Source organism: Eschrichtius robustus, chromosome 19 (genome assembly GCF_028021215.1).
Source record: "Eschrichtius robustus isolate mEscRob2 chromosome 19, mEscRob2.pri, whole genome shotgun sequence".
Classification (NCBI taxonomy): Eukaryota; Metazoa; Chordata; class Mammalia; order Artiodactyla; family Eschrichtiidae; genus Eschrichtius; species Eschrichtius robustus.
The window spans coordinates 67,017,877-67,044,147 of NC_090842.1; the positions used below are offsets into that span (position 1 = coordinate 67,017,877).

At 57.3% G+C, this 26,271-nt stretch overlaps 3 protein-coding genes across 9 annotated transcripts in view; 1 reads left to right on the forward strand and 2 right to left on the reverse strand.

Annotated features, from left to right (window-relative positions):
* Positions 1-26,271, forward strand: part of ZNF628 (zinc finger protein 628) — a 57,818-nt gene that overhangs the window by 7,876 nt on the left and 23,671 nt on the right. The window contains exon 2 of the mRNA XM_068527869.1: positions 22,358-22,442. Within this exon, the coding sequence (XP_068383970.1) occupies positions 22,358-22,442 (85 nt within the window). The remainder of the gene's footprint in view (positions 1-22,357; positions 22,443-26,271) is intronic.
* Positions 4,796-11,449, reverse strand: SHISA7 (shisa family member 7). The gene is made up of 4 exons (XM_068529225.1): positions 10,770-11,449; positions 9,111-9,265; positions 6,889-7,038; positions 4,796-5,442 (listed from the first exon to the last, which is right to left on the reverse strand). Exons 1-4 carry the CDS (start codon positions 11,447-11,449, stop codon positions 4,796-4,798), a joined length of 1,632 nt encoding a protein of 543 aa, XP_068385326.1.
* On the reverse strand, positions 17,801-24,868 carry ISOC2 (isochorismatase domain containing 2). 7 transcript variants are annotated; one of them, XM_068528030.1, is made up of 8 exons: positions 24,784-24,868; positions 21,936-22,021; positions 21,458-21,500; positions 20,847-20,984; positions 20,515-20,724; positions 20,144-20,214; positions 19,863-19,980; positions 17,801-18,210 (listed from the first exon to the last, which is right to left on the reverse strand). In XM_068528030.1, the coding sequence occupies exons 4-8, from the start codon at positions 20,979-20,981 to the stop codon at positions 18,130-18,132; spliced, it is 615 nt and encodes a 204-aa protein (XP_068384131.1). In that variant the 5' UTR covers positions 20,982-20,984; positions 21,458-21,500; positions 21,936-22,021; positions 24,784-24,868; the 3' UTR covers positions 17,801-18,129. The 7 variants fall into 7 exon arrangements, with proteins under 7 accessions (XP_068384131.1, XP_068384129.1, XP_068384132.1 ...); XM_068528028.1 differs by having other exon boundaries at positions 20,847-21,002; positions 21,458-22,021; XM_068528031.1 differs by lacking the exon at positions 21,936-22,021 and having other exon boundaries at positions 20,847-21,002; positions 21,458-21,501; positions 24,784-24,855.

A 26,271-nucleotide genomic window follows, 5' to 3' on the forward strand; every position in this document is an offset into this window, starting at 1 on the left:
GTCCTAACCTCCAGGACTTGTGAATGTGACCTTGTTTGGAAACAGGGTCTTTGCAGATGAAATCATTGGGGTGGGCCCTAATCCATCATGACTGGTGTCCTCATAAAACGAGACATTTTGCCAAGGAGACACACGTACAGAGGGAAGATGATGTGTCGAGGAATGCCAGCATTGCCAGCAAGCCACCAGAAGCTAGGAGGGAGGCACAGACAGATTCTCCCACACAGCCTCAGAAGGACTCAGCCCTGCCGACACCTCCCTCTCAGACTCTCAGCCTCCAGCACTGGGAGAGAATACATTTCTGTTTAAGCTGCCAGTTGTATGGTACTTTGTTACTGCAGCCCCAGGAAACTAATGCAGATGCACCCCACACACACACACACACACTTCAATGATGTTCAGGCAAAGAATTCAAATATAAGGAGGCGCAAACAAATAGAATCTGCAAACAAATGCTTACCTGCTCAGAGGGAAGAAGCTTTCTCAGGAAGAAACTAAGGGTTTGAAGGCACCTCACACTGCACCTCCCCACACCTGACTCCTCCCTTGGTGGCAGCTGGAGCAGCCCTGACCACCTACCTGCAAAGACACTTAGATGCCCGCCTTCCTCGGCCACAAAGGGGGCTCCCCAGTGACCTGCAAATGCGGGGATGGAAACCCATCCTTTCCCGACAGTATACTTGAGACCGGGGATCAGGAAAACATCTGTTTATTCAAAAAAATACCAACTTGCAGCTCGGCTGGCTGTCCTCACCAAGGAACTGGGGCAAGAGTCCGGTGTTGGGGGGGAGGAATAGGGTGGGTAGGGATAAGGAAGCGGGCAGAGCTTTGGAAGTTCTTTTGGTCCAGAATTGATCTTCTTCTTTCTGTACCGCCCTCCACTGCCCCCTCACTGGAATGGGAGAGTGTGTGTGTGTGTGTGTGTGTGTGTGTGTGTGTGTATACACACAAGCCTGTGTATGCATTTATGAGGTGGTGGGGGCTGGTGGGGGAAGACTCAGATGGCGAGGTCCCAGCTCTGGAAGCATCAAGGGGATCTGGCAGGACATGCCCACTTCCTCACCCACCTCGAGACCTCTCCCTACTATGGCTTATTTGAGATAAGAGGTCAAGGCCCCAGGGTCAGGCAGCCTGTGTCAAGTGAGTGGGGGGAGGGGGCAAGACACTTGGAATCCAGGCCGGGAAAGAGCAAGTTGAGGGGGGCATACAAAAGCTGAAAGGCCCCGAATCCCCCAGTTCTGGGGGCTGGAGAAAGCTGAGGGCTCCTTGAGGGTGGTGAGCAGAGGGGGAGGGGTCTGGGAGGGGTAGGCGCCCAAGCTGGCTCCTTTTGGGGGAAGTCACAGTCTGCCATAGGGACACTGGGCGCGGTGAGGCCCTCAAAGGGATTGGGGGAACCCACAGGAGCAGCTGTAAGCGTGGAGTTGAAAACCCGGCAAACTGGCACTGGGGCCCTGGTAGATTGGGGGTCACCCCTCAGTTTCGTCAGTGTGGTGGGAGCTGAGGGTCAGTTATCTGCCCCAGGCTCCTGATGAGAAGGGATGAGCTGAGGTGCCAGGATTTGTGGGGAGAGAGGAGAGGGAGGGGGACGGCCCAGGGGAGGGAGAAGAGGCCCCCTCACCTCGCCCTGGGGGCTGGGAGAGGGGGCATGTAGCCCTTTAAGAGTGGGGGAATGGCCGCCCCAGAACATGGCTATATACAGAGAGAATTGGGGGCAAATTGTGCGTTGGGTGTTGGGGAATCCCCGAAACCCCAGAGGCTCCCCTGTGTGTGAGGGGGAGATGAAGGAGAGAATGCTGCTTCTCTGCCATCTTGGGCTGATGCGGAGCACCACCCCCCACCCCCACAGGTGGCACTGGCAGTGGCCGTGGCTCTCCAGACGTGCCTGCCCCACGACCAGGGCAGCAGAGAAAACCACTGAAGGCCTCAGGGAGGTCGGCAGCTGTTGGCCCAGCCCAGGGGGGTCTCTAGGGAGAGTTTGGCCCAAGCCAATGGGGTGCAGCTCTGGGTGGGGATCCAGGTAACAGGGATTGGGCAAGGGGCAGTGACATCACCTGAAGACTGGAAAGCCCCCCCTCTGGTGATGATAAGAGGTCTCTTTGTTGACCCTGTCACCGATCAGATGGTTGGGTGAAGGGCGGTTATCAGGAGGGACCTGGATGCCCTCACCAGGGGGAGATGGAGGACTGGCCAAGGCCAAGTCTGTGGTGCGGTTGACGCAGGCAGGCGTCAGCCTAAGTCAGGAGCACAGCAGTGACATCATCAGGAAGGGCCAGAGTAGGATGATGTCATCAGAGGGGGCCCCATCCCACTCCATTTTTGAGGGAATGGGAAAATGATGGGTATTGTGCTGGTTCCTCTTAAGGGAACAACTGTAGGTGACCCCAGAAGACAATTGAAATACAGCTGTCATGGTACTTGGCTCCCAAGCTGAGGGATCCTGGAAGGTGATGATACGTGGTTGAAGTGGATCCTGCTAAACGACGTCACTGGGCGTCCTGGATCCTGGGAGATGATGATGCCATGGTTATGGTGGATTCCAGTAGATGGTGATACCATGGCGGAAATGGATCCCGGGAGATGACGACACTGTTGGGTGTCATGGGTTCTGGGACCCCATTGACTCTCATGGCTGCTGGGAGGTGGTGACATCACTGCTGAGTTGAATCCTGGGAGGTGATGACGCCAAGGCTGTGCTGGATCCTGGGGCATGAAGACGTCATGGCTGAAGTAGATCCTGGGAGGTTGATGATACCATGATTAAAGCGGATCTTGGGAGGTGATGACGCCAAGGCTGTGCTGGATCCTGGGGCATGCAGACGTCATGATTGAAGTGGATCCTGCGAGATGATGACACCACAATTACGGGGTACTATGGGAGATTGTGGCATCATCAGTCTTCGTGGTTCCTGGTAGAAGATGTTACCATCAGCTATAGTGGATTCTGGGAGGTAACGACACCGTTGGTCATGGCGGATTCTGGGAGGTGATGACATCATCAGCTGTGGAGAATCCTGGGCGATGATGACACCATGGTTGTGGAGAATCATGGGAGATGATGACACCATTGGCTATAGGGAACCTCGGGAGAAGGTGACACTATAGTTATGGTAAATCCTGGAAGAGAATGATATCCTAGTTGTGGTGGATCCTGGGAGATGAATACACCATGGGTCAAAGGGAATCCTGGGAAATGATGTCATCATCAGGCATGGTTAACACTGGACCCCAGGTGCAACTTACCACCAGGAGTGGTGGAAGTCTTGTGGTGCTGATGATGTCATCAGATCAATAGCAGGCATACCCCCACCTCCCCCCACCCCCAGCAGGAGGCCAGGACTTTGTTTACAGAGGTGATGATGTCTGTAGTGACGGCAGAGAGAAGTAGCGCCACCTATGAGTCCCAGGACTCCAGGAGCCTGGTGGGCCAGAGTGGCCTCCGTGGGAGCAGAAGCCAGTCTGGGAGTGCTGTCCTCCAGGAGTCACACAGGACCCGTGGCCCAACCACCCTTTAGGTGAGGTTCTGGTGGAAATCCTGCAGGGCATGTCTCTAGGGTCAGGGGAAGGAGTGACCAAGCCAAGTCATGGTGGGACAAGGCAGAAACTCTGGTGATACCATTACAAGTAATGGCCTTCCAGAGCAGGCAGTGTCTCTGGTGATGACATCACAGCACTGGGGCAGAGCCTCAGCTGGGGCAGGGCCACTGCCAACAATCCACAGACGGACTGTCATCTGTGGCAGAGACCTCTCCGCCGGGGCAGCCTCCCCAGTGAGGACACCCCTAGATGACACCTCAGGACAGGGCACTTTCTCTGGTGACCCACCAGGATAGTCACGGACTCTGGGTGTGCCCTGCCGCGCCGGGACTTGGCAGCAGCAGTGGAGGTGTCTCACGGCGTGTGTGATCTCGGAGCAGGCAGAGTCTGGTGGTGACATTGCAGAAGGGGCCTCGTCTTGGAGATGTCCCCAGAGTCGGCTGCCATCTCTGCTGATGACATCACGGAAAAGGCACAGTCCCTCTGATGACATCATAGGGCAAGGCACCTTCTCTGGCGATGGCATCACAGGAAGGAAGCAGAGTCCCTGTGATGATGTCGTAGAAAGGAGGCCTTATGTCTAGTGAGGACACAGCTGGTGAGGCTCTTTCCCCTGTGATGTGTCCCAGGAAGATGGCTTTGTCTGTAGTGGTGACTTCAAAGACAAAGGCATCTTCTTTGGAAGAAAATATTTTCCTGGTGATGATGATGTCAAAAGAGGCCTTTTGGCGCCAGAGATGACATCATAAGGATGAGATTTATCTATGCAGTGACATCATAGGAAGGACTCTTTGTCTCTAGGGATGATGTCATAGGACAAAGGCATTGTTCCTCTTCTGACATCACAGGAGGGAAGTCTGTGTGATGACACCATGGAGCATGGACATGGCCTCTAGTGATGACCTTAAGGGTGGGCCTTTTCCTCTGTGATGACCTCATGGGAAGGAGGTTTTTTCCCTGTGATGAACAAAGACATTTTCGCTAGTGATGACCTCACATACAGGCCTCTTCCTCTGTGATGACGTCATGGGAAGGAGGTCCTGCCTCAAACTGTGACATAGGAGGAGGGGTCTCATCTGCCGTGACATCGCAGAAGGAAGCTTTGTGTCTGGTGATGATTTCATCCAAAACAGTGTCCTTGGAGGCAGCCCTCCCGGCCACTGCAGATCTGGTCCCAGGCCCCTGGAGTGTGTTGGGGGATGCAGGCTGGGATGGGGGCCCCAGGCTGCAGCCCCCAAGCCCCTGGCCCGACCTCAGACACTCAGACAGTCACCTCATTCTTGCTGGCAGTGCGGAGGTGTTGGGGCAGGTGATGGCCGGGGATGAACTGCAGCTGCTCCAGCGTGCCCTGGCGCTGGAAGGGCGGCCTGCGGGCCAGCGTGCCCCCACCTCCGCCGGTGTCTGACATCCAGGCGGGCTGCGGCGAGCCGTGCAGGCCGTGGTGGTGGTGGTGCGCGTGCAGGCCGGGCGGCGGGGGCAGCCCGTGCAGCGGTGTGGGGGGCCCCCCAGGCCCCAGCAGCAGGTTGGAGTGGGAGGCGGCCAGGCTGGCGCGGGCGGCGGGCTCGGGGGGCAGCGCGGGGCTGCGCGGGGGTGACAGCAAGTGCTCGCGGCTCTGGCGCAGGGCCTCGGGGGACGACAGGAGCAGGTGCTCCTGTGACACGAGGCGCGCGCGTGGCAGTGTGAACTCATAGCGTGCCCGGCCCCCGTCGCCCAGTAGGTGCTCCTGGGACATGACGCGCCGTGGGTTGGGCGCGGGCGCCAGGCCCAGCTCCTCGGGGCCACCCCAGCCATCCATGCGATAGCCGCCCCCTGTGCCAGGTCGCCGCAGCGCATGCAGGGGCAGCGTCCCGCGGGGCACCTCCGCCAGGTGCCGGCGCTTCAGGTAGGCCTCGTCCAGATCCTTCTCGGCTGGGGGAGAAGGAAAGAAACCACAGAGGTGGGTCCTCAGCCAGCCCAGAACGTGCTCCCTTCCCTGGGGCACCCCCCACCCCAGGAAGACCCCAGACACTACCTGGAACTTCCTGGTCATTAGCCTGGGCAGGGGCACAATTTTAACCGGCCAGAACAGTCAAACTAGCAGAATGCAGATTCCCAGGCCCAGCTTGCAATGCTGCGATCGTAGACGAGGGGAGACCTTTTTTTTTTTTTTTTTTTTTTTTTTTTTAATTGCCTGGGAACATCCCTTCTTTTGGGAGTAGAACCCAACTCTTGCTTTTGAGGAACCACTTTTCCTTCCCTTTCATCCTGTAGCACGTATTTTTCAAACTTGGAGATTCGACCCATTCATGGGTTGTAAAGTCAATTTTGTGGATAGGGACCAGCATTTGGCAAAATGAAATAGAAAATTATCAGAAAGTGTCCCATAATAAGAGAATAAGGGTGAATACCATTCACAAAATTTTTATTTCAATTGTGTGTGTGTTATTGATATACTAATGGATGAAGTGACATGATATCTGGGATTTGTTTTGAAATAATCCACCAAAAGATGGGGTGGAGGGAGGAGAGATTAACAAAATGTTGCCCATTGTTAAAGCTGGGTGACAGGAACATGGGGCTCGTTTTACAATTCCTCTACTCTCGAGTGTGTTTGAAAATGTCCATAATAACAAGTTTCAAAACTTTACTGTAATTAAAAAATGTGCCAGTGTATGTGGGTCTCATGGGACACAATATAAAAATCCTTTCTTACTGTGGATCTCTGTTTAAAATGTTTGAAGGCTACTCCACTACCAGGGATCGGCCACTGACCCAGAAATGTCCAATCAGAGTCACAGTGATTGGTTCTGGGACAAGCATGTGACCCTTTTTTGGCCAGTGGGATCCAGGCTTGGGATTTTTGCTGGAATCATTGGGAGAGGCTCTTCTGGTAGAATTGCCCTGAAAATTCTCAGGACAATCTTTGCCATCACAAGGGGAGATTCTGTCTGAAAATGAAGCCAGCCCACTGTTCAGCAGAGCTGAGAGATGTAGAATCCTGGAGACAGCTTTTGAGCACCTGGGTTCAGCCACACCTGAAGCTTGTGGCACATAGACTTTCTGTTATCAAGCCAGCATAGTCACCTTTTTTTTTTTTTTTTTTTTAAGTTGTATTTCTGTTCATTGCAAATACAAGTCCTGATGAATGCAATAGATCTTGGGGGGAGGACCATGGGTTTGCATTTTAAAAAAGCACCCCAAGTAATTGTGATAGAAAATTACCTCAGGTAATTCTGGAACAAACTTGGAGAAAATTCTAAGGCGGGGGGCGGGGAATCTAAAGCTTTAGAAGGCTATCGGGTCACTGTCCCTTGTCCTGAACCCAGGCCCTGACCCCGCCCCATCGCCCAGGTAGCTCCCCTTCCCGGGACTCACCCAGCCTCTTGAGGGAGGAGTAGCGGTTGAGTTCAGATTTCACAGCGGCCTCATAGGATGGGGGCAGATGCGAGAGGTTGTGGAAGGATCGAGAGCAGGACAGCGTGGAGTAGTGCAAGGAGGGGCTGGGCGGCGGAATGGCCCGCCAGTCTGGGGCAGAGGGGCATGGCCGGGCTCAGTCCAGGCCCTCCTCCCTCAGACCCAGCAGTGCTGGCCCCCAGCCTCCTTAGAGCATTAGAATCTGGAACTCCAGCCCCTCAGAGCTGCAGCAGTCCAAGCTCCCTCCGCACACTCCCCCCAACCCTCGGGTGCTCTTTGCTGGGGAAGGAGGAGGAGGAGGAGGGGCAACTGGCATTTGCTCAGCACTCGTTGTGTGCCCCACCCCAGGCTAGAGGGGATGCACTCCATGCAGCTTCCCGCAGACCACTTCTGGCATAGAGATGAGAAAGCTGAGCCTCACTGGGTTACCTGGCTGGAGTGTGAGGACAGGCTCCCAGGGTCTCACACCTGCCCTATGCTGGGCACCTGGCTCCGGCTCAGTACCAGGGTGGGAAGGAAAGGAGCCCTGCCCTCCCCGCAGCCCCGCCCTGGTCCATACCCAGAGTGGCAGCGTGGTGTTTGGGGCTGTTGACGTTGAGGTGCAGGTAGTTGTGGTGCAGATTATCTGTGGGGACCAAGAGGGGAGGTGGCATCACTGCCATTGCCTGCTCCCAGCTGGCACTGCTGTCCTGGTCTTGTGGAAGGATCCCCACTCATGTCCACTTGGTCCCCAGCTCTGGTCCCTCCTGCCTACTGAATCTTTGCCCTGACTTGCTTCTCCCTCCCGGGTCATCAAACCAGCCTTCTGGCCAAATGGCCAGCCCATCTCCAAGATCAGCCCCACTGCGGTACTTCTGACATGTACACCTGCCCCTGTCCCTCTGCTGCTCGAAACTCTTCCCATGTCTCACCATCACCCATGGGACACAGTCTAAGCTGGGGATGGCATTTGAGGCCTGTGTGACTTGTCCCCAACAGACATCTGCAGCCTCATCTCCCATCCCTCCCCTCAAGCCGTTCTTCACTCTGATGCCCAAATGGTCCAGCTCAGTTCTGGCACAGGGCCTTTGCACATGCTGTCATGCTGTTCTCTCAGCCTTGAATCCCTTCCTCTCTCCTTCTTTGCCTGAAGACCTCCTACTCACCCCTCAAGATCCAGGTCAAATGTTTCTTCCTTATCACTACTATTCAAACCCATCTCCTCCCCTCCATTCCTGATCCCAGATCAAGCCTTGTCCTTTACTGCCTGGATCATCATGCCAGCCTCCTCTGGAGCCTTCTTCCTCTCATCTGTCTTCCTTCATATGGGTTCCAGAGACATAGTTCTTCCACCCACTTCTGACTTTGCGGCTCCCTTGCTCTAAACTCCTCCATGGCTCCCCACTGCCCTCAGGACAAAGGCAGAGCCACTCAGCTCAGCCTGGTACTCAAGGCCCTTCCCGAGGTATCTGCCCACCCTCTCCTCAGCCTCAGCTCTGGCCACCTCACAAGCTCTGCTCCAGCCACTCAGAGATCCCCCTGCCCAAGAAACTCCCGTCACCCTCCTGGCCACTGCTCAAACATCACGTTCTGGGGGAACCTCCTCCCCCTCACACCAAATGAGACCCTTTTCAAACCCTCTTCCAGCTACCTGGACTTCTCCACTGATGCACTCATCATAAACTATAAGAATAACAATAATATGAAGTGAGTACTGTTACGATTCTCATTTTATGGATGAGGAAACTGAGGCCCAGAGAAGCGAAGTCACTTGCCCTAGGTCACAGTGGTAGAGCCAGGATTTCAATCCAGGCATCTGGCTCCCGACAAATTCTAACTCAGTTACTAAGTGCGTCCTTGTGTGTCACTGGCTGTTGGGTGGTCTGACATGAGTTTCTCAAGTGCAGGGGCTGAGAATGTCTAAATCTAAATCATCCATCGTAGCACCCAGGGTTCCCACCCAGGGTGCCCACAGGAGGTCAGAGAGGAGGTCTGGCTCACTGCAAAGTCCAGTGCATTGCCCAAAACAGGTCTCGGCCATAACGGTTCAGGGAAGGCAGAGACAGCAAGCAGGCTGTGGCTAGGGGCAGGGCCTGGGCAATGGGAGGTGGAGCCATCCATGGAGGGCGGAGCTACAGGGATGAGGGGTGGGGGCAGATGCAGAGGCAGCAGAGGCGGCAGCCGAAGCCCCACTTCTCACTCACCGAGATTGGAGGGCTTCACGGTGTTGTAGAGGTTCTTGGGCGTCCTCGGGGGCATGCTGTCTGGACCCCCGACCCCCGGGGTTAGGGAGCTGCTTCGTGCCCTGTCCGGGCGGGTCCCAGGCCCCGCCTGATGCCTCAGAATGTCCACCAGAGCCCTAGAAGTGGCAGAGGGATGGTCAGTGGCCTGGGGACTGGGGGTGGGGGTGGAGAGAGGGAGGGCGCAGGCCTCTTTCCCCTCCCCGTTCTCACCTTTGGGTGTATCCGTTAGCTCAGCTCGGCTGCTCGCCTTTGGCCACGCCCCTTGCTAATATCAATCTGAGCACCGCCTGCCCCAAGGTCCCTCGGACCACACTTCCCGCTTGAATCGCCCCTTCCCCTATTTATTTGGACCCTACCCCTTCTGCGGTCCCTCCCACATCGTCCTCTCTGTGGCCCTGCCCCACCCTGAACCTGGGACCTCACTCCTGTTCCTTTTGCTGCCTTCCCCATTGGCAATAAAGGGTGCTATGTGGACCCCAAACCTTAGAATCACCGTTGACTCTTTTCTTTCCTGCACGGCCCTTAGCAATCCTGTGGATTCGCCCTCCAAAATGTATCCCAACTCGGAGCACTTGTCACCACCTCTGCTGCTACCTGCCCCATCTCTCACCATTATTGCCACAATCTCCAATTGGTCTCCCCATTTCTGCCCTTGTCCCTTGCAGTCTAGTTTCACATGCACAGCCCAGGGATCAGATGGTGACACACGGAGCTCAGGACACTCTAGTGGCTCCCCCATCACACTTAGGATAAACCTGGCCTCTGCCTACTTCTGTCCACCTCCTCCTCACCCACTGCACTCCAGCTGCATGGGCCTCTTCGCTGTCCTGCAAACGCTCCACCTCAGGGCCATTGCACTTATGGCTTCCTCTCTGCCTGGAATGCCCCTCCCACAGATATCTGCTTGGTTCTCTCTTTTCTTTCAAGTCTCTGCTCCGAGAGGCCTTTCCTGACCACTTCGTGTAAAACAACACCGTCCCTCCCATTCACAACTCGTTATGCTACTTTATTTTCTTCATAGCAGTTATCAATATCTAAAAGTATACTGCACATGTGTTTCATTGCTTACTGTCTTAATGATAACGGTAGCCAGCATTTACTGAGGGCTTACCATGTGCCAGGACTCAACATGAATTAACCCGGGTAATCTTCATTACAGTCTGAATAGGTGGGGAACAATTATTAGGCCCATTGTACAGACGAGGAAACTGAGGCATAGAGAGGTTTAAGCAAATTTCCCAGGGTCACACAGCCCGCAGGCAGCTGACCTGGGATTGGAAACCAGGTTTACTCATCAGTGCAGGGACTTGGTTTTGTTCACTGCTGTGTTCGCAGCTCCTGGCTCACAGAAAGTGCTCAAGAAATATTTGTTGAATGAATGAAGGCCTGAGCCTACCCGGTCACTCCATAGTCTGCCACTTAAGTCACATATATTCTCATGTCCCGCCCATCTCTCCAAGGCATTCGCTTCTGCGCTCCCGGTGGCTGCCTCAGTCTCTGGCCATACGCCCTGCACCCTGCCCCACCGCCCCCACCGGCCCCACTCCCTGATGGCTCCACCCCCCGTGGCCCCGCCCCCGCCCCCAGGTTCCCCACCCTCCGGCCCCAGAGCACACACACCTGGGTACGTTGATCTCCCGGTGGGCCCTGGGCGCACGGGACGCCTTGCTGAAGGCCACTTTGGCGCCGACGCCCACGGCCAGGGCGAAGCTGATGACCCCGCACACCACGTAGGCCGTGCTGCCCCCTGGGCCCTCGCCCCCACGCGCCCCGGCGCCACCCGTCCGGCCCCCTTCCAGCCACCCGGCCTGGCCGGGCCCGGGTCCCCCGCCCGCTCCCCCGGCGCCCCCGGCGCCCCCGGCCAGTGGCGGCGGCGTGGTGGCCCAGCGCGGCGTGTCGTAGTTGGAGCAGGAGGCCTGCGCCAGGCGCATGTGGCGGTGCTCGCAGCAGAAGCGGTAGTGGCAGGTGCCGCAGCAGAAGCGGTAGGAGCCAGTGCTGCAGTTGAAGGTGGCGTCGTACTGGCCCATGACATCGTAGTAGCCGTGGCAGAGCTCGGCAGGAGGTGGCGCCCGTGCCGCCGCGCCGGCCGAGCTCGGGGTGCTGGTCCTGGTGCCGTTGGCCCCCGGGCCCGCCGCGCCCCCGCCGCCGGTCAGCGCCCCGGTCAGGCGCCGCAGGTGCGCCAGCAGGGCGGGCAGCGGGCCCGGGGGTTCGGTGCTTGTGGCGTTGGACGGGCGCGCCCCAGCCTGGCCGGTAGTCGAGGCCAGGAGCAGGAGGGTCCCGAGGAGCAGGAGGGCTGGCATGGGGCAGCCAGGCTGGGGGGAGAACCGAGGCTGGAACGGTGGGCGGGAGAAAGATGGCCAGAGGTGGAGAAATGTGGAGATGGGGGCCGGAGATGATGAGGAAGGCAGGCCAAGGGAAGGTAGAAGGACGGAGAGACACAAACCAGGAAACAGAAAAGATGGAGGGGACATGCATGGGCCCAAAGTTGGCAGTCCCACGGGACAGTGCACGGTGATGGGGGAGCAACAGCAGGATGTCCAGACACCGCGGAAGGAGAAGGGAAATGACGATGGCAGAGAAGAGATCAAAGTGAGTGGTGAATGGTGGAGGAAAGAATGGAAAAGTTGACAGTGACATCAGGGGTGCGAAGAAACAAGAGAGGTGGACAGAAGCCAGAGGAAAGATGTGATGGAGGGAGAAGAAACCATGGAGGCAGGTGAGGGAGAGAGGGCAGAGGGGAAAGCCAGAGGTGAGATGCAGGTGAGGGAGAGAGGGCAGAGGGGAAAGCCAGAGGTGAGATGCAGGTGAGGGAGGGCAGAGTGGGGAGGAGGTTGGGAGGGGTCAGTGGGGGACCAAGGGAGGCAATGAAGGGAGACGCATGGTGGGGTGGGCAAGATGGGAGGAGTCAGGGAGATGGGGAAGGAGAGAGAAAGAAGAGCAGATGGGGAGGAGAGAAGGAGAAAGAGAGATCGGAGTTGAGAACCTGAGTTTATAGACCAGGAGGTGGAAAGAGGGAGTGCAGGGTTTCTCACCCTGGGCGCTACTGCCATCTGGGCACAGAATGTACTTGCTTGTGGGGGCCCGTCCTGTGCATTGTAGGGTGTTCAGCAGCATCTGCTGGATGCCAGGAGCATTCACATTCCCCCACATCGTGATAACATAAGATGCCTCCAGGCATTGCCAAATATCCCCCCGGGGGGCGCGTTTGCCCCCAGTTAGAACTGCTGCCTTAGACCCACGTGGCCCTCAGTTCCCCCAGTGCTTGTTTCTCTCCTGTATTTACGTCTGATAATCAAGGGATCTTGAGCCTCAGTCTCTCTCTCTGTCTCTGTCTCTCTCTGTGGTCTCTCTCTCTCTCACGCACACACACACACCCACGCTCACAGTTTCAGGTCTGACGTGTCTCCTTGCACAGCTGGAGAGTCAGGGTAGTAGTGGTTCATCCCCCAGCTCCACCATGTGCCAGGTGCCTGATACTGGATACACCTAAGTCCCCATGTGCCTCGGTTTCCCCATCTGTAAACCAGGGGTGAGGATGGCTATCACTGGGTGGTTGGAAAGACGAACCGATTTCATGTGTGTAGAGAGTTTAGGGCAGTGCCTGGCCTAGCGCAGGTGCTGTACTTATAGGAGGGTGAACAGGATGGGAGGGGCCAGATGGGCAGGTCGGCCCAGATGTTTTGTACGGCAACAGGCTGGCAGGAGGGGTCCTTCAGCAGTGTTTACTGAGGCTGGGGATGCGGCAGTAGATGAACCACAGGGTTCCTCCTCTGTCTTTATGGGGTTTGCCTTCTGGTGAGGGGGGAGAGCCAGTACACAGACACAAATTAATGGGATGCACGTTGAAAACTGTTATGAAGAAACACTAAGAAATTATGAAGGCCATGAAGAAATAAAAGCAGTGCAAGGAGGTGGGAGAGAGGGTGGGTGGGTGGGCCTAGTCGTTCGGTATTATTTTTATCCTTTGTTCCTTCCCATTGAGTGCACGTGTATCTAGGGACCACACCATTATCAAAAACTGCTGGGGCCTGGGATGGGGAGAGGGCTATGGGAGGCTGCACTCGGGGCCTCAACGTTCCCTTTGAGCTCTGCTCCGGCCCTGCCCCTGAACTCGCCGCCAGACTGCCTGCTGGATGCCTCCACTTGGGTGTTTAACGGGCATCTTAGAAGTGCCTTGGCCCACACTCTGGAAACCAGTTTGGCAGTTCCTTAAAAGTTAAACATAGGGTTGCCACATGACCCAGCAGTTCCACTCCTAGGCATATGCCCCAAAGAATTGAAAAACATGTTAGCACAAAAACACGAATGTCCTTAGCAGCATGATTTACAACAGCCCCAGACTGGAGGCCACCCAAATGTCCATCGGTTGATGAATGGGTAAACAAAGTGTGGTCTATCCATTCAATGGAATACTATGCAGCCATAAAAAGGGATGAAACACCAATACACTCTACATCATGAAGAACCTCAAAAACATTAAGAGAGAAAAGCCAGACACAAAAAGTCACATACTGTATGATTCCATTTATATGAAATGTCTGCAATTCTCAAATCCATGTAGACAAAAGCCGATAAGTGGTTGCCTGGAGCTGGGGGCAGGAGGGAATGGGGAGCGACTGCTTAATGGGGGCAGGGCTTCCTTTCAGGGTGAAGAAAATATTCTGGAACTAAATAGTGGTGGTAGTCGCACAACATTGTGAATATATTAAATGCCATTGAACTGTACACTTAAAATGGTTAAAATGGTAAATTTTATGTTACGTGTATTTTACCACAGTTAAGAAACAAAAACCAACCAACAAAGGTCAGATGATGTCGCAGTGCCCAAGCAATGGTGCTAGGCTTTGAACTCAGGGCACCACCACCCACAGAACATGGATGCCTTATCCCACACAGAGAAACACGGGTTGTCATGCACACAAACACACCCCTTCTGAGAGTGACACGTGTGTGGCGATGTGGATTCCTTCATTCATACGAGGGCTGCCACGTATGGTTGGGCAGGTTGTGTACTGCACAAGAGGGTCTGGCTGAGAGGCTGGAGTCCAGCCGGGCTCTCCTTCCTAAGAATGCAGCTGGTGGGGCTGCATCCATCTGTGGGAAGGGGCACCTTTTCAAACACATGCAAGGGTGCCATCTGTCTGCTAAATCATAGATGCTAGGGAGCTGCATTGGGCTGGGGGCACCTTTGTCTCATCTGCCCCGCAGGGGTAGCAGTTTGCCCTCTCAGTCCCTGTGCTGTGCCAAGCCTCTGGCTGGGCTCCATGGACAGAATTTCTCCCTCTGCTAACAGAGTCCCATTGTCCCTTCCAACTTCACACACATGCACATACCCAGGGAAACGAAACTCTTGGCCGTTGACAACTCTGGGGAGTGGGGCAGGAGGAGCAGTGGCATACATCCCCTCAGACCCAGCAACACACACACACGGCCCCTCTACCAATGGGGGTCCCGTAGCCTCCTGTCCCTGCCTCACACCTCTTGATGCAGGGCAGCACCTCCAGGTGGGGAGGAGACACACTGCAAACACAGCAGCTGGTCCAGACACAAGGATACAGGGGACCAGTTCTTCCTCTACCTCACACAAAACTGTACACAGACACACAACAGAGCTTACATACGCACAATGACACAGAGCAGAGGACACCCACACAGTGTCCCAGACACAACACGCAAGGACACCCAATGTCATCCTGGCGGCACACCTGAGCCTCCCTCCTCCCAAAACACACACAATACAGCTCCATGTGGACACACAACCATGCATTTCTGGGCATTCCCACCCACAGCACACAAGAGTCAGACACAATCTCAGACACCTTGACACACTGGGACCACACACAGCTCCAGAACATGGCCAGGGACCTGCCCCAGCCAGCTGCACGTGGGCATGCAGTGGCACACATCACAGCCCACAGTCACGCAACCTCGTAGGCACACACAAACCAGTGCGAACCCAGTGGTGGAGAGTCTGGAAGCAGGCATGTGGCCCTCCACCAGACACACCCAGACAGCCCCCCACACACACCGGAAGGCACACTCCTCCTCCACAGCTGGAGAGGAATGCCCCCCAAACCCCGATCTCCCTCCCCACACCACACACACCTAGCAGCTCGGAGCCAGAACCCAGCACGCCAGCCCAGGACCTGAGAGACAGAGATGCGAGGACAGAGATCAGGAGAGCCAGTGTGAAGAGGGGTCCCAGAGCAGGCCCCACTCGGTCCCTGGGCTCATGGAGAAGCCCCTCCTCCACCTGCTCCCCTGCAAGCGCTGTGCCTCAGTCCGCCCCACCCCAGCCCTCTCCTGACCCTGCCTGCTGGGCTCTGGGGGCAAGGACCGCCTTCTGAGAGGCCTGGCAGCAGAGAAGGAGAGCTAGAACAGGGCGCGGGGGCGCAGGGGGAGAGAGCCCTTGGGGTGGGGGTAGAGGCCCAGAGAGAAGGATAAAGACCCAGGGAGAGGGAGACAGAGACCCAGAGAGAGAGGGACAGAGACCCGGAGAAAAAGGGGGACAGAGGCCCAGAGAGAGGGGAACAGAGATGAAGAGAAGGGAGTACAGATACCCAAAGAAAAGAGGACAGAGCCCTGGGAGGGCAGAGACCCAAGAGGGCGAGCAGTGATGGGGTGGGGGTGGGGCAAAGACCCAGAGGACTGGGGATCAGAGATTGAAGGAGAGAGAGAGAGCGAGCTCGAAAGAGAGAACCAGAAGAGGATAGAGACCCGCAGAGGGGAGGAGACCCAGAAAAAGCCAGAAGCCCTGACCTCAAGCAACTGGGTGCTGGAGAGGGGTCCGCAGGTGGCAGCGGGGTCGGGGCTGAGGGTGGGCGGTGTCCGAGTGCAAAGGGACGGCCTCCTAGGAATATCTGGGGTTGAGGGTGGGTTTGGGTTAGGCATGTGGAAGAAGGCGGCATCTGGGTTCCAGAGGAGGCGGACCCGGCCTGAGGGGGAAAAGCGGAGGGAGAAGGGGAGGGGTCTGGGTGCGGGGGCGGGGATCCCAGTTCCGGGCGGGGGAGGCAGGGTGGAGAGATCCAGCGCCGCCCCCGGCTCGCCACCCGGGAGGTGGGAGGTGGGATTGAGGGAGAGATGCGGACCCTCCCCACGCACTCCCAGCGGCCCGCCCAGGTCCCTAGGCCTTCCTGTCTCTTATGTCTCTGTCTCTGGGAGTCTCTGCGCCTCCGTGTCCTTACCTCCTCCCGGGACGTCGCCTCCCACCTCCTCTCCCTCAGCCTGCCGGCGGGTCTCTCATCTCTATCGGGAGGTGCCCTGAGTCGCGGCCTCTCTGAGCCTGTCTCTCTCTACGTATCTCATCGCATCTATGCATCTTTCAGTCTCTGTCCCAAGTCTCCTCTGTGTGCCAACATTTTCTCCTTCCCTCTGCCCCGTCAGTCTCTGTCTCTCTACATCCTGTCACTTCCCCGTTTCCACATCCCCATCTCTCGCTACCTCTTTGACTCCGTGTCTCCGTCTCTGTGTGTCTTTTTCCTAGGTTTGCTGTCTACAGATCTCTGTCCCTCTGAGTGTCTCTCTGTGTCTCCCCCCGACCGCGGACCACCAATCTCGCTCCCCGGGTCCCCCACTCTCGCTCAGGCTCAGGTTGGAGGGGCGGGGTGGGGGGGCGCTGCGGCGGGAGCTGTGTGTTCCCAGCGCAAAATAGACTCCTGTTGCCATGGCGACGCGAGCGCGGCCTCCGAGACGCGAAGCTTCAGGCTGGGGGGGTGAGGAGGGGGGGACACCTGGATCCGAAAGGCGGGGGCCGGGGGCGCCGGCGCCCGGTCCCAGGGGCTCCTGGAGGAGGGGGGAGGCAGGGACTCCTAGATCCCTGCGGAGAGAGGGGGTGCTGGGCGCTCTGACCGCGGGGTCCGGTGACCGGGCCTTCTGGGAGGGGTCTGGGATCCAGGGGCGGGGGGGGGGCTCTGCTTCCCCAATGGGGGGCGGTCTGGCTGAGAGCTCTGATGCCTGGGTCCCTGGGGGACTCAGATTGCCTTCTTGGGCACCCAAGGATGCGGTGGGGGCGGGGGGAGGACTAAGACTCTGAAGGGGCTGAGGGGCCCTGACTGGGGGGTCCGTAGAGTCCCAACTCCCAGATTTCCAAGGGGGCTGCAGAATTCTGGGAGCCCCTATGTGGATCCCCGGGCTCCTGCGTCTTAGGGGAGCAGGGACCACTCAGATGAAGCTGTCTGTCCTTCCCATCCATTCATCCATTCATCCGCATGCCTGTCTCTTCCTTCCTCCCCGTCCCCAAGTCCCTCGTGCCTCAGTTTCCCCCTCCGCACCGGGGTGCGGTCACGCTCACCTCACTTTCCGGATGCGGGACCCTGGGGGAGTCGGGGGTGGTGGCGACGTGGGGGGCCGGCCAGGGGAGGCAGAGCCAGCGCGTGTCTGCGAGCCAACCCGGCTGGGCGTGTGCGCGCGCTGATAGGGGGGGCGACCGGCAGCGAGTTGGGCGACCCCGGGCCGGCAGTTCTTTTCCGTGCAGATGCGCGCCGGCTTCGGTGCAGATGTGACAGTGGCCAGCCCTCGCCTTTGCCTCGCGCCGGCTTGGAGTTGAGAAGAGGCACCTCCCCCTCCCCACCTGCTGGGGACCCCTCTTCCCCCACCGCCCGCAGGCCCCAGTCGCCCCCGGGATACCCCCCAAACCCAAGAATGGTTCAGTCCACAGTCACATCAATGTTTATTCTCTGAGACCGGGTCCCACACAGCCTGTGACACTCCCTCCCCCTTCCCTCGCCGCCCCTTGAAGTGGCCCGGGGGCCGAGCCCCACCTCCAGCTCGGCTCAGCCAACCCCCGCCCAGCTTCCAGGAGTCTCATTTGCATTTCCGGGAGCTGCCGCCCAATGGAAAAGCGGCACCCACATCCCCTCCTGAGGGGGCGGTACCCCCGGTGGACTGCACCACTCTTGGGATCCAAGAATGGGGGGGAAAGCGCTTCTACCAAGGTCCCAGGGACAAGAAGGTGGTCTCCCCTCAAGGCAGGGTAGGGAGTTCAGCGGAAGAGGGGGTTCTGGCCATGGAAGAGGCCCAGCAGCCCGCTGTCTGGGGCAGGCTCCTTGATGATCTTCTGGATCTGTAGGGTAGGGGTAGGGAGTCAGGAAGCGTCAAGGGTTCTCATCCCCATGACAGATCCAAGGGATACTTCTCCATTTTCATCTCCCTTGCCCCCTTAGTAGCAATTGGCCAAACCAACCACTGCCTCTTTCAAAACTTTTCTTGGGGTCTCCCTTTCACCATAGCCACCAGGGTTAGCACCTGGTCATCTGCCATCTTGGTCCACCTTGCTGACTTGGACCACTAAGGGTGACCGACTCTGTCCTGGGGCTTCTTGTCTGCACATGCTTCTTCTTAAGTACTCTCACCTCTCCTATCCCTCAACTCTCAAATCCAGTCTTCGCCTTGCCCCTCAACTCTGGACTCACTTATCCAGCTGCCTCTTAGATGTTGGTGGTCACTTGACCTCTCAACCTCACTGCCGCCACCTCCACCCCCATCAGTAGAGAGCTTGAGCAACTGCGCTCAAGCCGGATCCCCTCTCTGTGCTGCCTTTTCACACCTTGCACCCATCAGCAATCCCTGTCATGCTAACCTGCAGAGATTAAAAAATGAAAATAAGCAAAGCCTGTATCCCCACCGCTGCCTCCACCCTGGTTTCCCCTCTTCCTACCACATATCCATTAGCCACCTGGCACCACATACAGATCTGACAGTGTCCAGCCCCCCCTGTGCAAACCCCCATGGCTGCCCCTCCCCACCCCCACCAAAATCTTTGGGAAGTCTCGGCTCTGACTCCTCCCTGCCTCCCCTCCTCCCACACTCACCCTGCACTCACCATGCCCTGCTACCGTTCCCTGAATAAGTCAAGTTCAGTCCCACGTCCAGGCTTTTGCCCTAGCTGTCCCCTCTGCCAGGACCACTTTTTGGATGACTGGCTGCTCCTGCACTTTCAGGTCTCCACTTTAAGGCCACCCCCCAGGAGGGGCCTCCCAGCTGCCAGCCCCCATCTTATTTCTCACACATTCCACATGTTCCCTCCCCAGCTCCAGGCCACAATGCGAAATTGAACACAGACTGTCTTTTGCTATTGCCCCTGGACCTGCCACAGTGGCTGGCACATAGTAGGTGCTCAATAAATGCTCAACAGAACTGAACTAAGAGGAGGGGAAGGGGCAGATCTCAGAGGGCTGGGAATCTCAAGTTTGGGCATGTCCCGTTATCCTAAGGGCCAAGGGTGTGAAGCAGTGGGGACTACCTGGTCAGACCTGGGTACTAGGAAGGCCACTCGGGTGGTGGGTGTGGAGGCTGGACCTGAGAGCCACAGACTGGAGGAGGGGGTGGCGGGAAAGGGTCAAGGGGCTCCCGTCTACAGGGCCCCTGCTGGACTGTTCTCTCCCGTCTGCCTGGCTCCCTCCCATCTCTACCTCACTCTAGAATCACCTTCTTCCGGGAGGCCTCTGGACCACCTTAGGCAGCCCCTCCTCTGCACACCTGGCCCCCTCCCCTGCTTTATCTCTCTCTACAGTCCTCGTGGCCAGACAGCTTCTCCTTTCATTGATTTATGGTGTTGACCCACAGTCTCCCCCCACTAGAACTTAGCGCCCCTGGCGACGGCAGCCTTCTGTGTTCCCAGATGTATTCTGTGACTATGTGGTGGGTGCTGAAAAGATATTTGCCGTTTGCATGGGAGATGGGGGAGGTCAGAGTGTGGGGCGTGGGGGTCAGTACCTCCTTGAACTGGGGGTGGGCGGCATCACGCACGAGCTGCAGAATGAGCCCTTCGCTGGTGGAGAGGAAGGCGCCGCTCTGGTGCATCCGGGACAGCGCCACCAGCCGGTCCACCTGGCTGCGGGGGGCGGGGGGGGGGGGCGGTGTGTGTATGCGGTGTCAGCGCCTTGGTCTGCACACCCAGACACCTGGCAAACTCGGCAGGGATCCCACCCCCTGGTTCTTCCTGGGTGCCCCAAACCCATCCCACATGCACCCCACCCCTGAGGGGACCCTCTCACCTGCGGGAGGAGCAGGCATCCACCACCACGTGGACCTGCAGCCCTTGGTCCAGGAGGTCCAGGGCTGTGTGCTAGGGGCAGAAAGAGGTCAGGGCTACCCCCGGACAAGAACAGTGATTGGGGAACCAGGATGGGGATGAGGGAGGCTCGGATCAGGGCAGGAGGTCCCCAGATTACAACGGGATCCTAGGCAGGATGGGAGCCCCAGGTAAAGAGAGGGGTCCTTAGTGAAGGTGAAAGTCCCAGGTCAGGAGGGGACTCATGGGTCAGGAAGGGGAGGATAGAGAGTTCTGGTCAGGAAAGACACCCTTTTTAGGTTGGGGAGGTCCCAGGTGTGAATGCAGGTCCCCAAGGTTCAGCTGGGGTCTCACCAAGATGCAGGCTTGTGCCTCCAAGCCACAGAGGAGCACAGAGCGCAGCCAGGGCCGCGCGTCCAGCTCCTGCTGCACCACGGGCACCATGCTGAAGCAGGTCTTGGCCCGTGGCTGCAGACCCTCAGCCCCCAGCTCGGGCACTGTGGGGCCCAGGCCTTGTGGGTACTGCTCAGTCAGCACAACGGGCACATCCAGGAGCCGGGCCACCTGGGTTGGGGTGAGGAGCAAAGGTCTGAGCCCAAGGAAGGGGCTGGGGGCCCAACTCCTAGGTCTGAGGGAGGAGGGGCCGAGGCCCTGGACTGGGGGGCCTGAGGGAGGAGGGGCTGTACCTTGAGCATGCGGGCGGCCACAGAGACGATCTGGGGGAAGAACAAGACATGGCGGAACTTCTCCTGCATGTCGCACAGGAAGAGGATGGATGATCCAGGGATGATGCGTCCCAGGCCGGGCCTCGCAGCTGCCATGTCCTGGGGTGGGCAGGGGGGCTGAGGGAGTGGGGTCAGGCAGGGAGAGGGCGTCCCAGGCCGGGCCTCGCAGCTGCCATGCCCTGGGGTGGGCAGGGGGGCTGAGGGAGTGGGGTCAGGCAGGGAGAGGGCGTCCCAGGCCGGGCCTCGCAGCTGCCATGCCCTGGGGTGGGCAGGGGGGCTGAGCGAGTGGGGTCAGGCAGGGAGAGGGCTCCTCTGCATGTCCAGGGTCCACACGCTTACACCCCAGGCTCCAACTGTGATCCTCCCCCCACCCCCGGGGGGAAACTGAGGTCTAAGCAGTGACGTGTCCTGACTGAGGGCCCGCTGCCCCGTAGCAGAGGGAGCAGGACTTGAGCCCCGAGGCAAAAAGAGCTGCATTCTCCCAGCTGCGCCACCTCCCTCCTTCCTGGCCTGGGGTCCCTCAAGTCTGACTGCCTCCTCTGAAATGTAGTTCACCCGTGTGGAAAACTCACCAGCTGAGCCCCCCTCCAGGTCTTAGAAAGAAAGGCTGGGGTACCTGTGGAGTGGAATATTATCCAGCCACAGAAAGGAACGAAGCAACGACACAGGCCCCAGCGTGGAGGCCCCTCACCGCGATGCTCAGCGAGAGAGGCCAGTCACAAAAGACCACACGCAGGAGTCCATTTACGTGGAATGCCCCAAACCCAAAACGGCCGCATCCATAGAGACGGAGCAGGTTGATGCGCTTCCACCGCAGGGCGGCGGGGGTGGGGTGGGGTGGGGTGCGGGGTGCGAGGAGTGGCTGAAAGGGCTACAGAGTTTCCGTGTGGGGAGATGGCAATGTTCTGGAACTAGACAGTAGTGACGGTTGCCCAGTATCATGAGCATACTAAATGCCTCTTAATTGTACACTTTGAAATGGTCGAGATGGTAAAGCTTAGGTTATGTGTATTGTACCACAATTTTAAGAAAAAGAAAGAAAGGGACTTCCCTGGCGGTCCAGTGGTTAAGAATCTGTGCTTCCACTGCAGGGGGCACGGGTTCAATGCCTGGTTGGGGAACTAAGATCCCACATGCTGCGAGGTGTGGCCAAAAAAAAAAGAGAGAAATATAAAAATTAAGGGGGGGGGGACTGGTAGAGCCACCTGGCCAGCAGCCCTTTTAAAGGGGAGGACACTGAAGCCCCTGGGAGGCCATGAAGGCCAAGGTGCTGTGGGGACTAGAGGGGTGACTGCCCCTCCCCGCCCCTGTCAGGGTGAGCATCTGGGCCCTGGACACCCCAAGCCTCACATGTCCCAGCCAGAGGCTTGTGTCCCTGGGTGCCTGAGTTGCTGCACAAATGGGAGTCCTGGCTTTTGTCTGCAGCTCCCTCCCTCTCTGCATGTTACTCACTTGTTTGTTAATTTATTTAGGAAACGGAGACCCTGTGGACCCAGTGGACCCAGTGGAGGGCAAGCCGGCTGACACTCACTCGGGGGGAAGGTTCAGTGCTGGCTGGTGAGTCCCCGCAGGTGTCTATGATTATTCTTTAAACTGAACACATCTACCATTGAAAATGTTTTCTATGTGTGACATATCTAAAGTTTAAAAACTAGTGGATGGCTAAAATGGTGAATTTTATGCTGTGTGAATTTTGTCTCAAAAAACAAATGGAATGGAAACTCCCTCAAAAACAAAACCGCACTGAATTAATTAATTGCATAATTACAACTGTGGCCAGTGCTAGGATCTCTAGGGAACCTAATCCATCTTGGCAGCGCTCTCCCTGCGGAAGTGAAGAGAGAGGGAAAGAAAACAACCTTTTTGAAAACACAGGGCTGACCCTATTTCTCAGCTCTCCCCAAGGCCCCATGGCTTCTCTCTGTCCTCAGGACTACAACGTACCCTCCTCCCACAAGGCACTGGACCGGGACCTGCCCGCCTCGGTGGCCAAGTCCCACTTCAGGGCCTCTGCCCGGGCAGCTCCCTCCACCTGGAGTGCTCTCCTCACTCCCATTCTCGGCGTCAGCTCTCCAGGGGACAGGAGGGACAGGGTCAGGTGGGGGCGGGGGCGCTGGACCGTCCGGAAGCCTGTGACAGTGACAGGAGTCTAGAGCGAGGAGGAGCTTCTCTTTGGGCTGTAGGAGTGGGGATTGCAAGAACCCCTAGGGGGAACCATGTGCCCACATTTCTCAGAATTACGGATGCACAAACCCTGTGACCCAGAGAACTCACTCCTAACTATCCTAAGTATTTATCCTGCAGACATACCGGTGAAAGGACACAAAGTTATTCATTACGGGACAAGGTTATTCATTACAGGACAAGGTTATTCATTACAGGACAAGGTTATTCATTATGGGCATCTTCCCAGAGCAAAAGAATAGAAATAAATCCAACATCCACGGTTAGGGTACTGGTTACGTAAGTTATGGTATATCCATACCATGGAATTCTTTGCAGCCAGGAAGAATCACAAGGGAGATCTTTAAGTAACAACGTGGAAAAGTGTCCAAGAGATGTTAACAGTGAAGAAAAAAAAAAAAGCATAATAGTGTGTCTAACAATGCTCCCATTTGTGCCAAAATGCAAGAAGAAAACAAAGTGTAGGTACTGTTCCTATCTGTATCTGCTCTCTCTGGAACGCACATAAGGAACAGGCTCTTTCTGCAGGGACAGGCCTCTGAGGGGCGGAGTGTGAAGGACATTTGATTTTCACTGTGTACTAGTCTGTTCCTTTTGAATTTTGGACAATGTGTAACAGGTTGTCTAGTCAGGAATAAATACAATACAGTAAAGGATTTACATAAGGCAAGAACCCAGCAAAACCAACCTGTGGCATTAAAGTTATGATAACAGTTATCCTTGGGCGGCAGTGTTGAAGGAGGGGGTGCAAGGGGGGTTTCTGGGGTGTGGGGGACGTTCGGCTTCTGGATTTGGATGCTGTTCACACCAAAGCGTTCTCTTTGTGAAGTTATTTGAGCTGTATATCTGTGATTTCTGTTTTCCTACATATGTGATATACTTCCATAAAAAGTTTTCAAAATATACAATAAAATAGGGAAGCCTCGCTGGCTGAGGTGGGGCTGGACTGGAGGTGGAGGCCAGGGCGAAAGTGGGGGCTGGGGTCCAGGTGGCCAAGGGTGAGGCCTGGGCTCCAGTTCAGGCAGCGGGGACAGAGCGGGGAGGGGGCAGCTGGGCCTGGCTGTGGTCGGAGGGGGAAGAAGGAAGATCCTCAGGTTGCCAGTGGTCCGAGGGTGGCAGGTTCCAGGGACTAACTGGGGACCTGGAGAGGGGAACTGATTTGGGGGAGAAGATGAAAATGTGTGTGTGGGGGGGGCGGTGAATGTGGGGAGGGGGTCTCGGCTGGAGACAGAGTTGGCGGTACTCTGGGGAAGTGATGAAAATTCAGAACGCAGCTCCGGGTGGAGGGAGCCCGAGGCCGGAGGAGGAGGAGCGGCCCGAGGTGGGCGGCAACCTGAGGAGCGAATGGGGCTGTTTAGATCCCCACGTGGGCTGGGGAACCCGGTTCTGCAGCCGAGACTGGCTGGCGGTGTGACCTTAGGCAAGTTTCAGCTCTGTCTGAGCCTCAGTTTCCTTCTTGAGGAAATGGGAGCCAAACCCAGCCACCACGCAGGGGTGATGCGGAAACTTGGTAGAGAGGGCGGAAGCGGCCCGTGGAGAATTCGAGCCCCTGGCTAGCCAATTCTGGAGGGCCCAGGCAGGAATCCTCCCCCGGCTGTCCTCCACCAGCAAGGCGGGGAGGTCGGTCCCCCCGCAGCGCCAGAGGGGCCTTATCAGGAAGGCGCCGGGACGGGGCCCGGCCCGTCCGCCGCAGGTGAGGCCTGGAGCCACTTACCTCCCGCAGCCGGACTTCCGCCGCTCAGGCCCACCCTCGGGGTTCGCAGGCCTCGTAGATGTTTCCCAAAGCCCGGACACTTGGCCCGCCCCCGGCTCCGTCCGCGTCCCGCCCACCCGGGCTGAGCCGCCCAATAGGCACTCGTCTAGCTCTGCTCAGCCCCACCCCCCGCTCCCAGCCAATCCGCAAGCGCCGCTACTTCTCCCTGGGGGAGGGGGGGCTGCGTGTGGGCCAGACTGCGCTTCCTGAGAGCGTGATTGGCCCGTCAGGGGGCGGGAAAGCAGCCAGTCTGACCAATGGGGAGTCGTGACAGGCGTGAGTGGCGGGCCTAAGGCGGAGCGGCGCGGTGGGTACCGAGAACGCGGACTCCAGCTGGAGAAGTGGGTGGGTCGTTACCTGCCCCGCTGTAAAGTTCAGACCCCGGGGGCCGAGAGGGAGGGAGGGAGGTGCTGTGCCCAGGGCAGGGGAAGGCTTGGGGTTCGAACCCTTGCCCTTCTGTTTAGAGACAGAAACTTAGCAAAGAGACCCAAGCATTTTCCTGGAAAGGGTTAAAGGCGCGAGGAAGCCAAGAAGTCCCTCCCTCTCCCCGCACGTTCGTTCTCTGTGCCTCAGTTTCCCCATCTCACAGCACCTGCCTTCTACGGTGGTGTTCGTAATATTTAGACTGTGCTTGGAAATGGGGTTGAAAGAGAAGGAGAGTGAACTTGCCATCAGTCTTGGAATAAAATCCAAACTACTCCCAATTCATCGTGTGCCTTTGTCAGCCTCTCGACCTCACCTCTTACCACTCTCCCTCGTCTCACTCCACTCCAGCCATGCTGGCCTCCTTTACTGTTCCTGCAACGTCCCACCTCAGGGCCTTTGCACGAGCTGGTTCCTCTGCCTGGAATCCCAGACTTTCGCAGTACCAGCTCCTCCTTGTCATTCAAGGCCCTCCCTGACCACCCTACATCAAGTAGTCACCTGACCAGGTCGCTGTTCTATTTTCTTCACAGCACTAATGCCAATCTGAAATTGGAAATTTATCTCGTGTTTAAAAAAATGTATGGATGTACTCATTTATTTTCAGTACCCCCGACTTTACCCCCCTCCCACGTGAACTCCGCGAGGGCAGAGATGTTATCTGTTTTATTCACTGCTGAATCCTCAGCACCCAAACCTGGGCCTGGCACATAGTAGGCACTCAGCAAATCTTTGGGAATAGTAAGATGACACCAGACACTAGGCAGAGGTGAACCAGGGTAAGAGGGAGCTGAAGGGACAGTTGCCAAGGAGGTGGGGCTGGGAAGAAAGAAGGGAGGAGGTGGGGGAGGGAGAGTGTGAACCCCCCCAAAGGGGCTGTGGTGGGGGAACTGGACCTGGGAGAAGACCCATGAGGCCGGGGTCAGAGGTGGGAGTCTGGGCTTGGTTCGTATTCCCAGAGGCTGCCAGGAGGGTAGTGGATGGGACAGGGGGCTCCTGGGGGGGCGGTGGCTGAAGAGCTGTCAC

Excerpts from the sequence above, each read along its gene's own strand:
- SHISA7 (XM_068529225.1), bottom strand. The coding sequence starts at position 11,449 with ATGCCAGCCCTCCTGCTCCTCGGGACCCTCCTGCTCCTGGCCTCGACT. Across the intron at positions 9,266-10,769 it reads CGGGAGATCAACGTACCCAG|GGCTCTGGTGGACATTCTGA; the intron begins GTGTGTGTGCTC and ends TGCCACTTCTAG. Across the intron at positions 5,443-6,888 it reads CTCCTCCCTCAAGAGGCTGG|CCGAGAAGGATCTGGACGAG; the intron begins GTGAGTCCCGGG and ends CTTCTCCCCCAG.
- ISOC2 (XM_068528026.1), bottom strand. The coding sequence starts at position 20,981 with ATGGCAGCTGCGAGGCCCGGCCTGGGACGCATCATCCCTGGATCATCC. Across the intron at positions 20,215-20,514 it reads AGGCACAAGCCTGCATCTTG|CACACAGCCCTGGACCTCCT; the intron begins GTGAGACCCCAG and ends TTCTGCCCCTAG. Across the intron at positions 18,211-19,862 it reads CCCACCCCCAGTTCAAGGAG|ATCCAGAAGATCATCAAGGA; the intron begins GTACTGACCCCC and ends CCTACCCTACAG.